This window comes from Panthera leo, chromosome B2 (assembly GCF_018350215.1).
Source record: "Panthera leo isolate Ple1 chromosome B2, P.leo_Ple1_pat1.1, whole genome shotgun sequence".
Lineage (NCBI taxonomy): Eukaryota > Metazoa > Chordata > Mammalia > Carnivora > Felidae > Panthera > Panthera leo.
Window position 1 is genome coordinate 560,441 of NC_056683.1, and position 19,198 is coordinate 579,638.

The 19,198-nt window shown below is 42.1% G+C and overlaps 1 protein-coding gene across 1 annotated transcript; it reads right to left on the reverse strand.

Annotated features, from left to right (window-relative positions):
- Positions 1-3,071: 3,071 nt before the first annotated feature.
- On the reverse strand, positions 3,072-4,031 carry LOC122219281 (olfactory receptor 10C1-like). The gene has a single exon (XM_042937462.1). The coding sequence runs from the start codon at positions 4,029-4,031 to the stop codon at positions 3,072-3,074; it is 960 nt and encodes a 319-aa protein (XP_042793396.1).
- Positions 4,032-19,198: the final 15,167 nt, after the last annotated feature.

Sequence of the window (19,198 nt, forward strand, 5' to 3'; positions counted from 1 at the left end):
TCATTATGAGTCTCTTGTAGTTTGTTTCCCTCTCTTCTTTATTTTCTTCCATATCTTCATCTGTTTTGTTTCTCAAATTCCACATGAGTGGAATCATATGGTATCTCTCTTTCTCTGACTGACTTATTTCACTTAGCGTAATGCCCTCTAGTTTCATCCACATCATTTCAAATGGCAAAATTTCATGCTTTTTGATCGCCTAGTAATATTCCATTGTGTACGTATACCATATGTTCTTTATTCATTCATCAGTCATTGGACATTTGGTCTCTTTCTGTAATTTGGCTATTGTTGGTAATGCTGCTATAAACATTGGGATGTATGTGCCCCTTCAAATCAGCATTTTTGTACCCTTTGGGTAAATACCTAGTAGTGTGATTGCTGGGTCGTAGGGTATAGGGGTTACTCTTAAATATAAATCAAAAGTTACTGTTTACATCACATGTGCTGATTCAAACCAAAGGAGAGGCTTTCACAAAGAAAAATAAAATCACCCCTCTGAAAAAATCTCACAAATTAGAAAGAAACCTGAACAGCATATTTGTCCCTTCCCAGTGGACACTCTCTGGTATTGTTTGGTCTTTTCACTTGCGCTTTATTTATCTCAGGGACAGAGAATGCAGGGAATCAGAACTAATGGGAATGAACCTTCCTGGAAGTCATGGCTGGTGCCCCACACTGGTCCTTGCTCACTTTGGAGATGAGAGGTTCCAGCCTCTGCTCCTGGCCTCCAGGCGTGTGGACTGAGGACAGTAGCACAAGGGTGGTTTTTAAGGTCACATGGAGTGAGCTTAAACTGCCCTTTTATACACTCAGAGTTCGGTAAACGTGGTTGTCGTTATGGTTGGTGGCGCTGTCTGTGCTGGTGCAGAGGAAAGTGCACTCCAGAGTCTCCCCAACACCACATGGCACAGGCTTGGAGGAGAAGAGTTAGTAAAGAATGTCTCCCTATAACTAATATTCAGGAACATGCAGTAGAGAAAATACTGAGGGTAAGTTAATTCGTGACCATGTAGATATTTAAAACAAACATTAAGTGTTCTAGAAGATGCATTTTTGGTACTTTTTATATATTCAACTGCTTTCAAAACAACATATATATGTTTTCATAACATAATCTTTCATGGGAAGGGACTTGAGTGTGTGTGTGTGTGTGTGTGTGTGTGTGTGTGTGTGTGTGATTAGTGGAAAGAAAAAGGCTAAAATAAAATAAGCCAAATGTTTACATTGGCTGCATTCGAGGAAGATAAATGGATTAAATTTTCAATATTACACTTTTATATATTTTATAAATTTGCTCTGAAAAGCATGTATTATATTTGTTTTAACAAAAGGTCTACATTTAAATATTTTAGTATCTGTATTCTACATACATTGCATATTTATTGAAGAAACCTTAGAAACAAGGATAAGAAAAACATCTGCAATATGAACGCCTGGAGATTCTACTGTGAACATCCCATTGTAATCCGTTCAGATTTATAAAACTAAACAAAAATGGTCATGGTATACAAATCGTTTTTAACTTGCTTTAATAATCACTCTTTTTTCTGGATTGGCCATCATTTCTAATGCCTGCCTATAATTTCTGCCTATTCCATAGCATAATTATTCCCCAGTTAGTTTTGCTTGTTTGATTATTCCCATTGTCAATTACTATGCACATGTCTAAATATGAACCACAATGCGTTATGTGTGAATTAATTGGACAGTTTTTGGTAAAGTAGGGATATCTGGAAAACACATCTTGGTCATTAGTGGACGTGACTATTGTCCCCTGATAGAATTATCACATTAGCACATTCTTTTTTTCTTTTACCACTAACTGACAAGCAAAACTGCATGTATTTAAGGTGCACAAGGTGATGAAGTATTAGCACAACTGAGTTATTGACACACCCATCATCTCAAATAGAGATTGTGTGTGTGGTGAGAGCACTTCAGATTTGCCCTCTCTGCACATGTCAAGGGTACAATACAGTGCTGCTAACCAGGGACCACATTTACATCACACCCAGGACTAGTCATCGTGCACACTGATTGGGTCACACAGCTACTCTTGGTCCTATGACAGCTGCTGCCTGAGTTGTTAGCAAACCCTCCTTCATCCCAGCACCTGTGAGGGCTGGGTGTTGGTGCCTCAGGCAATGCCTCTCCAGGCGCCTGCAGCTACTGTGTTGTGACCATGTTCATTTCCTTTGAGAGATAGTGTGTGGCTCATTTCCAAGCATAAGGAGCCAGAATTCATCTGTACATATGCAAATTTTGTAAATTATATAAAAATCTTTTAAATTGTTTATGTTAATTATGTTTAGTTCATTTTTATCTTTCTATCCTATAATTTAAATATGATTCTCTTTTTAAAAGCGTTTTCAGCATGGAGACTGATAAAAATTTCCCACTTTTTTCTTTTAATGTTCTGAAACGTGTTTGCTTTCTTTTTTTGCATGCTTACATATTTTATAGTACACGCAACTCACAGAAAGAATTCCATGTCATGTAACAATAATTACAGTTGGAATGCTTAAAACATTTTTTATGGAAGGAAATAATGTGTTTCATGGAGTTATTAGGGATTTGAGAGTCATGTGGGGCAGACATATGTGGGAACACTTTCCCCAGGGACTAGGGCAGAGAGTCAGATGGGACCCTCGGGGACTGGAAAATGACTAAGACTGCAGAATGAGAATTTGCCAGACTTCTGAGATATAATCTGGCAATTTATACACTAAGTCTAGACTAACATATTTTGGAAAACCTGTCTAGTGTTGGACTCACATATTAAAAATTTTTGGGAGCCAACTTCCTTCCAGAATTTGGCAATCAGAACTTAGGCTGTGAGTACAGAGGTGTCTCCAAAATTGCAGCCACTGTTATCACAGAAGTTCCTAACACAGGCTGCAGGGCTCACAGTGTTATCACCGAAGGTCCTTTCACAGGCTGCAGGGCTCAGAGTATTATCACAGAAGGTCCTTACACAGGCTGCAGGGCTCACAGTGTATGTTTCTTTCTTTCCTCTTGGGTTGTGTGTGCATCTTTTCAAAGAGCAGATCTGCACAGCCCTTCGGTACCTACCCGCGAGTTAAAGCTTTTTTCCAGAGGGTTCTCCAGAGAGCTGCCTTGACCTCCTTGTTCCGCAAACTGTAGATGATGGGGTTGAGCATGGAGGTTACCACTGTGTAGAAGAGAGCTAGGAGCTTATCTGTTCCTGGCGAATGGCTGGCCTTGGGCCTCAGGTAGGTGACAGACCCTGAGCCGTAGAAGAGCGTCACTACAAGCAGGTGGGAAGAGCAGGTGGACAGAGCTTTCCGGCGGCCTTCAGGTGAGGGCATGATCAGCACGGCAGCTAGGATTCTGCCATAGGAAGCGATGATCAGTAGAAATGGGCTGGAAATGCAAAGAACGGCTACAACAAAGACCGCGGCCTCGTTACGGGATGTATCCCCGCAGGCAAGAGCCAGGATAGGGGGGAGGTCACAGAAGAAGTGGTCTATTTCACAGGGGCCACAGAAGTTCAAGGAGAAAATATAGTTGGTCTGGCCCAAGCCTACCATGCAACCCACTGCCCAGGAAACCACAGCCAGCTGGGCACATAGCCCACGGCTCATTCGTGTCGCATAGTGTAGTGGGGAGCATATGGCCATGTAGCGGTCAAAAGCCATGGCCGCCAGAAGACAGCACTCACTGATGGCGAACAGCGTGAAGAAGAACATCTGTGTGGCACACCCCTCGCGGGAGATGCCCCGGGCCTCACTCACAAGGCTCTGAAGCATCTTGGGTATGACCGAACACGTGTAGCCAATCTCCAAGAGAGACAGGTTGGCCAGGAAGAAGTACATGGGCGTGTGGAGGGTGGGGTTGGTGCAGATGGCCAGGGCTATGAGAGCGTTGCCCGTCAGGGAGGCGAGGAACATGAGCAGGATGAGGGTGAATAGAAGCAAGCACTGCTCGGCAGCGGCAGAGAACTTGGCGAATGCAAAGTGCTTGACGGACTCGCTGTTGTCCTGCCACTGGGAACAGCTGAGGTTCATGACCTGGGAAGGGGTCAGCAGGCAAGGATTCGTTCAATATAAATGCAAATCTACCTCTAAAGAGCGCTAGTACGCCAGGTAGGTACATTTCTTACCTGCAAATCTAAAACTCAAAAAGTTTGGAAGTTACACTCACCCTCATGCCTTTAAGAACCAAATCCTACTCTGTGTTCACAATGCCAGCTGATCTGCTAAAAAATACACCTGGTCACCAAGCATGACATTGAAAACAAACATTAACTCCAGCCCATTTCTGTCTTCATCTAGTCTGACCCAGGAATTGCACTACTAGGTATGTAGAGGTGTGCTGTTTTGAAGGGGCACATGCACCCCAATGTTTATAGCAGCACTATCAACAATAGCCAAAGTATGGAAAGAGCCCAAATGTCCATCAACGGATGAATGGGTAAAGAAGATGTGGTATATATATACAATGGAGTATTTCTTGGCAATCAAAAAGAATGAAGTCTTGCCATTTGAAACTACATGGATGGAACTGGAGGGTATTATGCTAAGTGAAATTAGAGAAAGACAAAAATCATATGACTTCACTCATATGAGGACTTTAAGAGACAAAACAGATGAATGTAAGGGAAGAAAAGCAAAAATAAAAACAGGGAGGGGGACAAAAACATAAGAGACTCTTAAATATGGAGAACAAACAGAGGGTTACTGGAGAGGGTGTGGAAGGGAGGATGGGCTAAATGGGTAAGGGGCACTAAGGAATCAACTCCTGAAATCAATGTTGCACTATATGCTAACTAACTTGGATGTAAATTTAGAAATAAATAAACTATTTAAAAAAAAAGTCTAACTTATAAACTAATTAGTGAAGATTTGCTCTTAGCAGAATCTTCTGTGACCATCCAAGAGCACAGCACAAATTTCCTTCTGTTTTATTCATGGAGTTCCCATACATTTAATCACTGAGCTTTATCAAAAGTATTTTATGGGGCCAGAGGCAGGTGAGTGGTTTCCAATGTTCTTATACATTTTATTGTATCCTATTGAATAAAAGGTTATTTCTGGTAAAAAAAAAAAATACACCGGGTCACCAAGCATGACGTTGGAGAAAAAATTAACTCCAGCTCATTTCTGTCTTCATCCAGTCTGTTAATCAGTCTTCAGATACCACCAAAGGTCCTCTGTACCGATCCTTCCTTTTCCCCATTTCTGTTGTCACTGAGTCCTTCACACACTTACTCAGCACGTGTTTACTGAGCACAGAGATTCTGCCTTTCCTGCTGCAAGTCCTGAGATTCAACAATGAAAAACAACAACCCATTTCTTTCCAAATGGGACTTATTCAGTGAAAGAAAGTAGAGATTAAATAGCTATTCAGTAAATAAATAACTGCTGTACTGCAGAGAATTAAAGCCAGCGTGTCCTGGGGGCTCTGTGGGAACAGCAGGAGCCCGTACCCACTCTACACCACGTCTACACTGCATGCTGCGTTCACTGCATTGAGGCAACAGACTACTCTCCTGGTGATTCTTCTCATCTGCCAGGCTTTCCCTGTCACAGAATTCTTTGCTAAATGAGCACTGCCTTCAAGTTACAATTCAGATGTCTTATTAACGTCATTCATGCAAACCCATGGATTGGCTCAGTGACTATGACAGAGACGTTTGCCCCTTAACCAGAGGCCTCCTGTGACTGTCCTATCGAACCACACGCACTCGCACCTTTTAGAGTGTGCCTTTCTTGCACGTGTTTCCTTTGTGCTGATTTTCTCGCAGGGACTTGACCTCTGCCTCCCTGACTGTCCACCCAGTGAAGCGCCCACTGTGTTCAGGCTGCAGGATGCATCTTCTCCTCTCTGGAAACTTCTTCCTCACTCCTGCTCTGCCCTGTCCCCATAGCGGGTGTGGACATGTCCCTGCGTGTGTTCCCACCACCTGGTAACTCACACTCCCCCAAGGCAACTGCTCATTTCTTCCTGAGCGGAGCCTTGGACACAGACACGGAGTGCAGAATTGTATTTATCAGGATGCCTGGGTGGCTCAGTCGGTTAAGTGTCTGACCCTTGATTTAGGTTCAGGTCATGATCTCACAGTTCGTGAGTTCGAGCTCTGCGTTGGGCTCTGCACTGACAGTGCAGATCCTGCTTAGGATTCTCTGTCTTTCTCTGCCCCCCCTCTCCTCTCTCTCTGTCTCAAATAAATAAATAAACATTTAAAAGAAATTAATTGCATTTACTTACCTCTTACACGCACCACACTTACTAACGAATATGTTCTCGTGTAACGAGGAAAAGCTTGAACGCTCAGCTTTACTTTTCTGCCCACGGGTGCTGAGTCTGTTTTCTGAGGCTAGCTATGATAAATCTCATCTTCTTCAAATGTCCCAAATGTGACCGTCACCTTTCTCTCAATCTAGGAACATCAACTCCCGGCAAAATAGCCCTCGTTCCGTTTGTGGACGTCCTGCACTTTGGGTTGTTCTTTGGAAACGTCATGAGGCAAAGCTCCAAGCCAGGTCTGCCATCCCAGGGGCGGGAGAGCAGGGAGGTCACATGCCTGTCGGCCTGGACTCTATCTGCTCTAGCGTCACCTGAGATCCTGTTTGTACATTTGTTCATAACACATCACTGTTTATCGCACAGTAACGTGTGATGCTGGCACATGTAACACAAAAGTGCTTCCTGAGGTTGCACGTTATTGTGGATAGACAAGAACATGAGGTCCACTCACGAAAACCTAGCACAAAAATGTGCATTCTTGCATACACACGTACACCCACACACAGAAACACACATTCCAATCCACACCGAGTAGCATAGTAATCACGAGTGTTTTGGAGCTATTCTATCTGGGTTCAAATCCTAATGCAGCCATCTAGGTCTGGGTCAAAGTCAACATTTCCTGGAACTATCTGTTCCTCAATTTTCCCATTTGTAAAAGGAGGTGACAGTGGTATGTCCCTAACGGGGTTGCTATGAGGTTGAGTTAATTCCCATGAAAGCACCTAGAAAGTGGTTCAATGCGCAGTAAGCATCGGCCATGGCAGCGGCTGTGTCCGGGTACACTGTGGTGTTCGTCACCATAGATTTACCTTCACACACACTCCCTCTTGTGGGATTTTCATCCATCCCTGGTCATTTCTCCTGCCTCTTCTTCATCCCCATGTCATGATTTGCTGTGCACCTGCCGTGATGGAAAGAGGAACAGCAGAAAACACACACACATCCATACACACATAAAGATGCTTCCTGAGTGTTATGTCCTGAGAAAAAATAGTTACGTTGTGGATCGTTTTAATCTACTAATTTGGGTGTCCACGGAGCTATGCAAAAGGTCCAAAGTTAAGGATGGGAACAAGTGATCTGATCTAAAACTGGGAAATAAGAAATAACAACTCTGCGTAATGACAGGGGCTCCCACATCAAGTAGTCTATTATAATGTACTTATACAGATATTAAAGCATTTATAAACCTTTTTCCTGCATTGAAATTGTTTTTAACATCTATGTTTCCCATGAAAGCACACAATTCAGTGAAGCCTGAGGCAACAAAAACAGACAATGACGTACTTATCTTTGTTTTTACCCAAAACATTTTCTTGAATTTCCTGACTCTTCAGTCAGGGTCTACAGACAGAAAACTCTGCCTGTGGAGGTGTCAGTCCATTTGTCAGTTAGACACGTGCACAGGCCTCTTACCCTGCACATCTTCCCTCATATTGGGAAGACAGCAGTTTCCTGAGTGGTGCCGATAGAGGTGCAGTGACATCCTGATGGTCTCCTTTCCTAAATGTCCCACCCCGTTTGGACAGCGGACAGGAAATGCTGGGCCTGTTTTGGGGCTAGGAGTCGGGCAATGCTGGGGGTGGACGGCACGCAGTGGGGCCGCTCACACGGCCTAATGTGTGCTATGGCAGCTGTTGTGCTTTGGCCTCCCAGTATGAACAAAAAAGTCATCCTATGATAAGGACATTTTAAAACCTCACAAGTTCAGAGACAGTTGGAGAAACAGGCTAACAGAGGCAGCAAAGGTCTGTGAGTGTTTCTAACTGTTGAACAAAGAATGGCACTCTGCCTGGAAATAAATACTGAATCATATAACAATGAATGTACAGGACTCACTGGAGGTGAGGGTACAACCAAATGCAGTCAGTCTCTTTTCCCTCCCTCTCTGTCACTTGGCCTGATACTGAAGCAGGTAAAATCCGATTTTTTAAATCACAAATCCTGCTGTTTTCGGGATTTACTGTGTTGGCCTTAGTCTGGGGACCTGAGGCCCATGTGGTGGAGACCAGCCTTACGTACACCGATCGCTGCTGTGCAGCCAGTGAAGAAGTGGAAGCAGAAAGGGCCTCCAGCTAGTACAGCAGCCGAGTGTGAACGTCGCTTCTGCTCTCACCTGACACCTTTTCTTGACTTCAAGTTTCTGATTCATCATTTTCACGTGAAGGAAGGATGACGAAGCCTTCCTATCTTTCTTGCTAAGTTGTTTTGAGTTAAAAATGCAAACACTGTGGAGGCAGGCCATGGATAAAAAGTAAGAAATGGCCATGAAAATGCAATTAATCAGCATTAAAATCTCTTGCCTTCTGAAACAATGAATGAACTCCTAGGACACCGCACGGACTATTTTCTGTTGTTATTCTCTATTGTTAAATTGTAACATACACAAAATAAATATATGCCATATAATATATAACTATATTATTATCAGTCTATAAGAGTAACTTATGAAGGGTGTGATCAAGCAGATAGTAACATCATATAACCTAAAGATATCCAAGTTTCATGCCCCGTGATAAATTCTACTTATAGATTCCTATTCCATGTGATCAGATTAAGTGGCCCTTGGACACTGGCAAGATTCTGAAGGTTTACACTTCGACATGGACTTTCAGTGATAGGTGGATGTATGAGAAGTAGGAGGGAAATAAGGTGATTTTCATGCTCAGCCCTAAAAGCCAAGACAAACACTCTCTATAGACTTCTGCTTTGGAAATAACCCAGCACGAGATGATTGGGTCATCTCCACATAATGAGAAATGTTCCTTAACTGACTCATTCTCTTATTAATCTCCATTTTCATAACAAAATATTTCTTTTTTCCAATCAACCAAAGGAAAACTTGTTATACATTATTAGACACTGTATCTGAAACAGCACAGTGCCTGGCATACAAGAAACACTCAGAAGTATTAATGTTCATTATAATGAAGTTTTCATTTCTAAAATGTCTGCATAGTAGATACAACCTATGTAAATGGCTCGTTACGGATTACAGAGGTGGTTACCCATTGCTTTCCACAATTTCCCCGTAGTCACTTCTTCGAGGACCTGAGGTGATGCCTTAACATAACGTAGCAGAAACTATTTTGTCATTTGATTGGGTTAACGTGTACAGGACAATCTAGGTAGTTCATTCCCCAACAATAAGGTATTTCCATTTCCTATGAAGGATTTAATTTAGAACAACTCACAGCAATTTTATGACAGGAATACTGGCAAATTGGGTAGACTGTTCCACTCTCTGGAGATGGAGGAAATAGCTGATTAAATAGTGCTCAGAAGGAAAATGCTGCAGGTGCTGGCTCTCTGTTTCCACACTTTAAGCCACTATCTCCTACAGCCTCTCTTCTGGAAACATCCACTTATGCCACATTCCTTTAATCATAACGTTTGGGGGAAAGACCAGGTGGTTATGGCCACTGCCTGGTTTCCTCTGCACCCTCCCCTTACAACCTCTCAAAATCCAGAGGCTGTAAGTCTGTGGATCCTCTAAGACTGTTCATCCAGAGGCTTGGATTGTGCTCAGCACCTCCCAGCTCTCAGGACACCTCTGTGTCTCATGGGATCATGTCCCTCCAGCAATGCCCTCCACGCTCCCGCTGCCCCCTACGAATGCACACAAGGCTGTGTCAATTACATGATGATATAGTTGAGCCTTCCTCCTTCCTGGAAAACAACAGAGCTTGAACAGTTATATTTGGATTCTTCTGGCTCTGGATCCTTAGCCTTCTTCCTCCCCAAGGAGGCAGATTTCTTTTCACTGGAGACTCTCAGGGAGCAGTGTGATTCTGCCTCTCAGGAATTGTCAGGGGGCAATTCCTCTATGTGTTGGTAAATGCTAACAGGGTAAAAGAAATAAAAGTAAAAGACAAAAAAAAATCAATAGTTATAATGAAAGCTATATTATGGGTAACTGCTACCCCAGTCTGTGTACAAAGCATGATATGAATTCCATGAAATGCACTGTTGCAACCAAATCTTTGACAACTCTATTAGTATAAAATATTAAGATTTCAATTTTTTGTCTGATTGAACAAAACTCATGAAAAACAATTATGAAAACTACATAACATTCATGTCATATTACATCGATGCAGTTAATATTTATTCCAACTATTATAAAAAACTCAAATTAATAAATCATAGTAATCTTGTTACACATGAGTTTGACAAAGTGTCTACTTTTTTCTATCAAAGGTAATAATAAAATCATCAAAAGTCAAAGGATATATATTAGGATAGATAAATAAATAAAACTGTAAATACAGTTTTACAGGAAAAAACTGTAAGGTACTGAATGCTTCTTATTTAAATGCTACAGAAAAGTGGGTAAGGTACTATGTCCCTATTATTGTCATGATACAAAGGCAAGGAGACATAGGAAAGGAGAAAGTGTCATTTAGGTAGAAAATTCCCCTGGTTGGAGCCCTCTCAGGTGAAGTGAGAACGTGTTCATGGGAACCCCACACAAGAGCTTACTGTCCCAAGTATACATTCTGGTTTGTACTCTTTGCTTTAAGTCCTCCTGAATTAGAACCTGACAGCTTGAATGTGATTAAAATGTAGTTCTCCTACAGTTATCCCTCCCTAATTCGAACACAGAGCCAAGGGGTTTTTATTAGGTTTATCCATACAGGACGAGACAGCTGTCCTCTCCAACATTCTCCCCCTTAGTAACAGAATACAGACTTTATTTGTGGCAAATGCTCTAGTTCAGGAACTTTTCTCAGCTTCTCTTGCAGCGAGGTGCACCCACACCTAACTCTGGCCGAGAAGACGCGAACAGAGGCAGGTTGGTATGACCAAGAGGTTTCCTGAAAGGGAGGGAGACTGCCCTGCTTTGCCCCTCTCTGTCCATCCTGCAGCCTGGGAGCCCAGTATGACGTCCGCTTCAGCCTGGCTTACACCTTGCACACAAAGGACAACTCCAAAGCTGGGGGACGTTGGAATAGAAGGCCAGAGAGACGCGAATTCTGGACAAAGTGGACTTCATTGTGTGAGATGTATAAACTTGTATTTGTTAAGAAGGCACAGGTGTTTGGGAATCTTTCACTATGCGCCCCAGATTCAGTGGTAACCTCTCAAGCAGGTGGTTCGGGTAAGGTGAGGAAAGCTGCTGGGATTCTGTGGACTTTCTATCCTGGACACAGGACTTTGCCCCTCTCCATCTGTCAGCACGAAGGAGCAAATGTGCTTGTTAGAGCTTTTTAAAAAAAAAATTTTTTTTTAACGTTTATTTATTTTTGAGACAGAGAAAGACAGAGCATGAACGGGGAAGGGGCAGAGAGAGAGGGAGACACAGAATCAGAAGCAGGCTCCAAGCTCCGAGCCATCAGCCCAGAGCCCGACACAGGGCTCGAACTCATGGACTGTGAGATCGTGACCTGAGCCGAAGTCGGACGCTCAACCGACTGAGCCACCCAGGAGCCCCTATTAGAGCTTTTTAATCGAAGGACATTACTTTAAGTATCATTAAATGGCCTTAGCACTGGAAGAATGCTAAGGAAGTTAGTAGCAAGTTGAGTTAAAAGGGAGAGTTTTGTGGAAGGAGACCTGGCTGGAAGTGAAGGGACGAGAGAAGAAAATAAAGGCAGGTGTTCAGAGCTACAGAATGTTTTGGCACAGGTGCACAGCCTGTCTGGGAGAAGTACTAGCATGGTCTTTCCCCTAAAATACGCGGGTGTGTGCACTGCTAAGTAGGAATTGTACGTAACAGCGGAACCTCTAACATAACGCGTTCAAATCCTTAAAGTGTCCCAAGTAATATGCTCTCCAAAGAAAAAAGATACTTATTCCAGGAATAGTAATATACACTACTAGTTACTTAGTTTGTATTTGTTCATATTTGGCTTTTTAATTAGCATTGTTATATGTAATTATATAGCTTTATGCTTAAATATATGTTTCAAATAAGCAATTTTATGAGGGAAGGAGAAATGGAGAGGAAAGCAGTTTAGTAGAATGAGCGAAGGTTATCAGTTTATTCAAAACATATCCATTTGGATGGAGCCAGAGGGTGTTAGGCTAAGCAAAATGATTTCAGTCATGTGTGGAATTTAAGAAGCAAGCAGATAAACATAGAGGGAAAAAAGAGACAGAGGGCAAACCATAAAACAGACTCTGAACTCTAGAGAGCACCCTGGCGGCCACCAGAGGGGAGGGGTGGATGGGGAAATGGCTGATGGGGATGGAGGAGGACACCGGGCGGAGCATCAGGGGTTGTAGGTGACGGGTCACTACATAGTACACCTGAAACTAGTATTACTGGTTTCGCTGTTTCCGCGAAGCCTGCGTTAGCACGATGTTGACAAATGCACGTGTCAGGGAGGGTACTGAATAATTATGTGAATCTTTTTCAAAAACTGCCTGACCCTGATTTGCTAGTTTCTGTGGACGACTGCTAGAAGGGGGCGAAGACGTTTGTTTAGGCAAAATCTCTTTATTTTACTCATAATCTTACAAGATGCCGTTGACGAAACACGGTGGATCTCCAGGAAAGAGACAACACAAGCTGGAAGAACTGGGCAATAATTAATCCCCACTTGTATATGTCCATTTATGTCACCATATGCTCTCTGTGAGTTTTGTATCATTACCCCCTTCCTGAATGTGCACGGCTCCCCCACGTACAACACACACGTGACACTCTTGCCCACGCACACAGACACGCGCACACGCATGCACACGATGCACGCACACTCACAGGACGCGCGCACACGTGCTCACGCACTCACAGGACTCGCGCGCATGCACAAGGACACACAGGACGCACGCGCACGTACACGCATGCGCGCACACCCTACCTCCCGTCTCAAAGCGGGTCAACCGCGTCCTCACGCTGGCTTGTCGCAGGGCACGGACCTGGCCACGTTCGCGCTGAAGACTGGGCACAGGGAGCCCGAATCAGAGGACCTTGGCTGCCGGCTGCAGGACCAGACCCACAGGCAGCCGACACTGCTTCCTGCCGTCTCTCTGCTGCGTCTCCTGACACACACCTGTGTCACCTGCCAGCCGTTGTTGACCTGCAGTGCAGATGTAACCAGTCCAGAATGTCCCCAGTCAACCTGCTCGGGTCTCAGCCCTTTCTCTTCTGTAAGTGTTGGCCTTGCCGAGTTAAATCAGTCCCCTGATTGATCTCCGGTATAAATAGTGTGCCGTTGATTAGCTGGACGTCTTTGAGCTAATTAGCAGTGCATCCCTGGAGGTCCCTGCGATGCCGCGCCCCTGGACCCCACGCTGGACCAACGGAAACAGGTGGTCTGCAGGGGACCTCCTCGGCTGCAGCCACCCTCCCGAGTCTGTTCTGGTGAGTTTCCCGGTTGAGCTGTGTTAGGTCTTGCATGTACACCTGAGTCTTTGCCAAGTTAGCGTTCCGTTGATGTTTTGATGGTGCACAGCCAGTCGTGTCCGCCGTGGTGCCAGCAGACCGGATTTTCAGTCGTGACCTTTACATTTCGAGTGTTAAGTGATTTCTGTCCAGTGACAGATCTTGGGAATCCGGCCACAGCCAGGCGAAGGGTGAATCTGATTCGTTCGGTGTGTAAGTGCGTGTGCTTACTTGTGTGAGGACGCTTGTCTGTCTAGCAGGGCTGTTTTCTGCCCCGGGAGTCCCAGGGTGACAGGTTTAGTCTTCTGTCTCTCTGACTTTTGCTGAATCTTCTCTGTGCCTTGTGTCTGTACGACTGTGAGTGTTCCCAGCCTGAAGCTCAGGACTCTGTTCCTCTCCCCAACACTCTGACTTTTTAAAATGTAGATTCAGGGCAGGCCCAATAATTGTCGGTGTGCAAAATGGAGTTTGTGTGCCAAAGTGTATCGTAGCATCCCAGGTTCTCCAACAGATATTTTTGGTGTTAACAAAATTGTATTGTATTGTAACAAAATTGTATTGGTGTTAACAAAAATGAAAAGAAACTGAACCCCTGCTCTCTCACATTCAGCCTTCTTTGGTTTGCTAAAGTCTTTAAATGATGAAAGAACTGTAATCAGTGCTCCTTCACGCCTCCTTAGGTAAGAGAAGTCAAGTCATTGCAAATTGGACAAATTGATTCAGGAAAATGAGGGTTTTGTAGAGCTGTGTAAATCAAGATTTAGTATTTCCCAAACCTTAAGCCAGCTCATCTTTTAATAAAAAACTGATGGAAACGAATGTCACTATGTTAAGGGACATGAGCACAGAAGGATATCTCACCAAGTTCAAAGGGAATCAGGTCACTACTAGGATTTCTCATCAGTGAGGATTCTGGAGTGATCTAATGATATTTAGTGGCACGTCTTTATTTCCTTTGTTGTACATGAACGCTTTGGTTTCTATTTTAAATCATGTTCTATTACTTTTATGGATCTAATGTGCACAAGAGTTGATACAATTTTCAATTTTTATAAATAAGACTTTTTTTTTTAGCAAACAGATCAGTATTCCTTGTCTTCATAAAGAGGGAGATAATGAAAATATTCCTCTTGAAATGCAAAGGCATCCTGTTTGTTTTACAAGTAACAGTATACTATCAGCTTATCCCATTTGACGTGGATTCTTAATTGTTTTATAAAGTATAACATGCATAATGAAGAAAACACTAAACCTAACTGAATTACCACAAAGTGAGAACAAAACACATTCAACCACTTCCAAATGGAAATCTAGAATGTTACCCCACCTCCAGACCCCCTCATATCCATCCCATTTGCTCTTTCCACATTCCTCCCCAAAGGTAATCATCATCCAGATGTCTACAAAGTTTGTTTTACCTGTTTTTGAAATTTTCGTGCGTCCAAACATGTAGTACTAATCTTTCCATCTGACTTGTTTCTGAGATTCACCTGGGATGTTGCAGGTAGCGAGGCTTTGTTTCGTTGTGTATAGTATTATATATATGGATATATTACAATTTTACTGATCTACTTTACTACTGATGAATAGTTGGCAATTTCTATTTGGTTTTATTATTAATACTGTTTGCATAAGCATTTTAGTTGAGCTATTTTCTGAGTATCTGTAGCAGCAGAATTCCTGGGTACTAAGATATGCATACACTAGGCTTTAGTAGGTGCACTGCCTACTGGTTTCCAAGATGGACGAGCCACTTAGACTCCCACCAGCCATGGATGAGAATTCCATCTATTCACGTTTTGCCAACACTTGGAACTATCGGTCTGTTTTAGTTTAGGTAACCCTGTAAGCATGCGGCGGTATTGAACTGTGAGTTTAATTTGCATTTCCTTGGTGACTAATGTAGGTGAATATCTTTTTGTATATTGATCGGTCATTTCATTTTTTGTGAAGCACTTCAGGACATTTTTCATTAGGTCATTTGTCTTTTTCTTCTTGATTTATAACTATTTACATATTCTGGTCTAGCTTTTGAAGTTGTATTATAAACATCTTCTCTCACTCTGTGGTTTGCCTTTTCACTTTCTTACCGGTATCTTGTGATTAGCAGAAGTTTCTAGAATTAATGTGGTCTAATTTATCAGTGACTGCCTTTATAGTTAGTGCTACTTATGCATTAGGTTTTTTTAAACTTTTGCCGACCCCAAGATCATGATCATATTCTTCAGGGTTATTTTCCCAGATGGTTTAATATTTTGCCATTCAAATTTATAATATCTAAACTCTATGGGGAAGTAGTTTCTGAGGCAAAGTGTCAATATTTATTTTATGTGGATAGACAAAGTACTATTTATCTTATTAAATATCGCCATGCCCCCTCTCCACTGCCAAGTTCTTTATAAACCTAACGTCCAGGTTCATGTGGGTCTGTTTCTCTACTGTACTTCACTGTTTTCTGTGTGTATTCCTACACCCATAAGAGACCATAATTGCTGTCTCTTTATACTAAATCTTGATATCAAGTATTCCAAATCCTCTGACTTCGATTAGAAGGTAAAGTTGCAAGCCTGTCTCCCTCATGAGCATAATCTAAAATTCCAGCTAATAATTAGCATTTTTAATCTAGCAATTTATAAAAAGGAAAACAGACTATAACAAAGTTGATTTTATTTTAGGAATTCAGAGTTCTTTTTAATGTTAAAAAGTCAGTTAACAGAATATATTATATTAGAAAAACTAACAAGGGAAAATTATGTAATCATTTCAATAGATGTAGAAGTCTTTGTTTTCTCTTTAGACAGTAAAAGCTGTATAAAATACAGCATCCATTCACGTTAACATAAAGACGCACCTAGCATTACCAACAATAGAAGAGAACTTTCTTCATCTGATAAAGGGTAGCTGTAAAAGTCTCAGAAGAAGGGAAGGTCCCTTATGCTTAAAAAAATTCAACAAAATTGAAGAACCAACCATTTTAATGGAAATTTCCCAGGGTTATAGTTACCATATGTGACCAAGAAATGAAGCCTAAAAATTCGGGACCATGCACACACAAGATCCTTTGAAATACTCCATCCTGCACCTCTTACACCCTGAGGTCACAACAGACTATCAGAAAAGACACTGCTCGGTAGCCCTTACCTTTCTGCATGTGATACATATCAGGCCTGTAAATGGGGGTAAAACCCACTAACTTTTCTTTTTAATTCTGCCAAACAACTTGAATACCAACTTTATTTACATAAAGATAGAATCCAGAAAAGATCAGTGTATTTGAAAAACCAAGAGTCAATCACAAAACCTACTCCCTACCCCCTCTATGAAGTCACAAACAACATAAGATGCATAAATGCTTAGGGAGGGTGGATAGTAATGATCCCTTAGAGAGGATTGGGAATACAATGTAATGTCTGAAACGTGATTTCTCATCCTGTATACACTTCTGAAATACAACACCTGTACATAGGGCACACACACAAGCATATACATATTAGAAAAAATGAGGAAATTTATATTGGGATAGAAGAGGAATGACAGACCAAGAGAATGAGAAGGCAAGCCACAGACTGGGAGAAAATGTTTGCAAAAGACATACCTGATAAAGGACTGGTATCCAACATATACAAAAAGCTATTAAAACTCAACATGAAGAAAACAAACAACCTCATTAACAAGTGCACCCACAACCTTAACCTCAGCAAGGAACAGATGTTAGAGCAGCGTATGAACAGATGCTCCACATCATACGTCGTTATGTAAATGCAAATTAAGGCAGCAGTGAGATACTACTATATACCAATGAGCATGACCCGAATCCAGAACACAAACAACACCAAGTGTGTGTGACGATGTGGAACAATAGGAACGCTCATTCATTCCTGGTGGGTATGCAAAATGGCGCAGCCACTTTGGGAGACAGTTTGGTGGTTTCTCACAGAACTAAACATACTCTTACCGTGTGGTCCAGCAGTCACACTCCTTAGTATTTACCCAAAGTGGTTGAAAACGTATGTTCTCACAAAAACCTGCTCATGGATGTTTATCATAGCTGGATTCGTAATTGAAAAATCATGGAAGCAAGGACCGAGATGTGCTTCAGTAGGTGAATCAATAAATAAACAGTGGTCCATCCACACAGTGGAATATGATTCATCACTTTTTAAAAAGAAAGGAGCTATCCAGCCGTGAAAAGACATTGAGGAACTTAAATGCATATTAAGTGAAAAAAAGCTGGCCTGAAAAGGCTATATACCATAATGATTCCAACTGTATGACATTCTGGAAAAGGCAAAACTATGGAGACAGTAAAGAGTTCAGTGTTTGCCTGGCGTTGGGAGAGGGAGGGATGAACAGGTGGAGCACGGAGGACGTTTCGGGCAGTGAAAACACTCTGTATGATACTATAATGGTGGGTACATGTCATTGTGTACTTATCTTAAACCCACAGAATGGACACTGAGAGTGAACCCTCATGTAAATAATGGACTTTGGGTGATAATGATGTGTCAGTGTGGGTCCATCAATTATAACAAATGTCCCCTCTGGTGTAGATAGTGGGGAAGGTTGTGTGCAGAGGGGCAGGGGCATGGGAGGGGGTCTCTCTGAATCTCTCAGTTTTGCTGTAGATCTAAATCTACTCCTCCAAAAATGAAGTCTTTATAGAAAAAGATGTCAGAAATTTTGTCACATCTTCAAACAGCTCATTTTCATTACTCATCAGGAGCATTGAACTATATACCCACTGCTCAGACATAGGTAGAAAGGACCACTGTGTGTTGCCACTAATAAAATAACTTGTACATTACAGTTTTGAGAGTAGATGCTTTTTCATATTCTTCTGCTGTAAATTTACCCAGATGAAGATGTGGTCATTTTTTTCCTTCTGTTCCAAATGTGAAACCATAACTTGCACAAGAAGATAGGAAGAGAAGTAATTAAAATTTAATAAGACGTATTGATAGTAGGAATGTTCTTTCGATGTTTGGGCTGTTTTCATAGTACATGCGAGATATTTGGTTGTGTCAAGCCTACACATCCTTGCCTCGAGGTAGGCCTTTCATCCAGCAATGGTTGCATAAAATGTAGAATCTATGAAACCGGAACTGGGGAGAGAGAGGCAAACCAAGAAACACTCTCAACTATAGAGAACAAACTTCTGGTGACCAGAGGGAACTTTGGGTGGGGGATGGGGGAAACAGGTGATGGGGATTAAGGAGGGCATGTGTCGTGATGGGCACTGGGTGATGTATGGAAGTGTTCTATCACTAGATTCTACACCTGGAACTATTACACTGTACGTTAGCTAACCAGAATTAAAAAAAAAAATCCTTAAATACATGGCGTTGGGGATATCTATTCTGTGTGCAGAACTTATATGCTTTCTTGCTTTTCATTTTGGAGAAAAATGTCTATTTTTCTATTTTGCCTGCTGAGAATGCTGATAAAGATGATTGAGTACCAAAATAAAATTTATACTGATTGGGAAACAAGTGTTTTCAGATCAAAAGCCATTGCTGAGAGATATACATGTTGTCTGTATATTGGCCATGAGGAAAAACTCCCATATGAGAACATGTTGAATTTTTAAAATAT

Coding starts and splice junctions, on each gene's coding strand:
- LOC122219281 (XM_042937462.1), bottom strand. CDS start 4,031: ATGAACCTCAGCTGTTCCCAGTGGCAGGACAACAGCGAGTCCGTCAAG.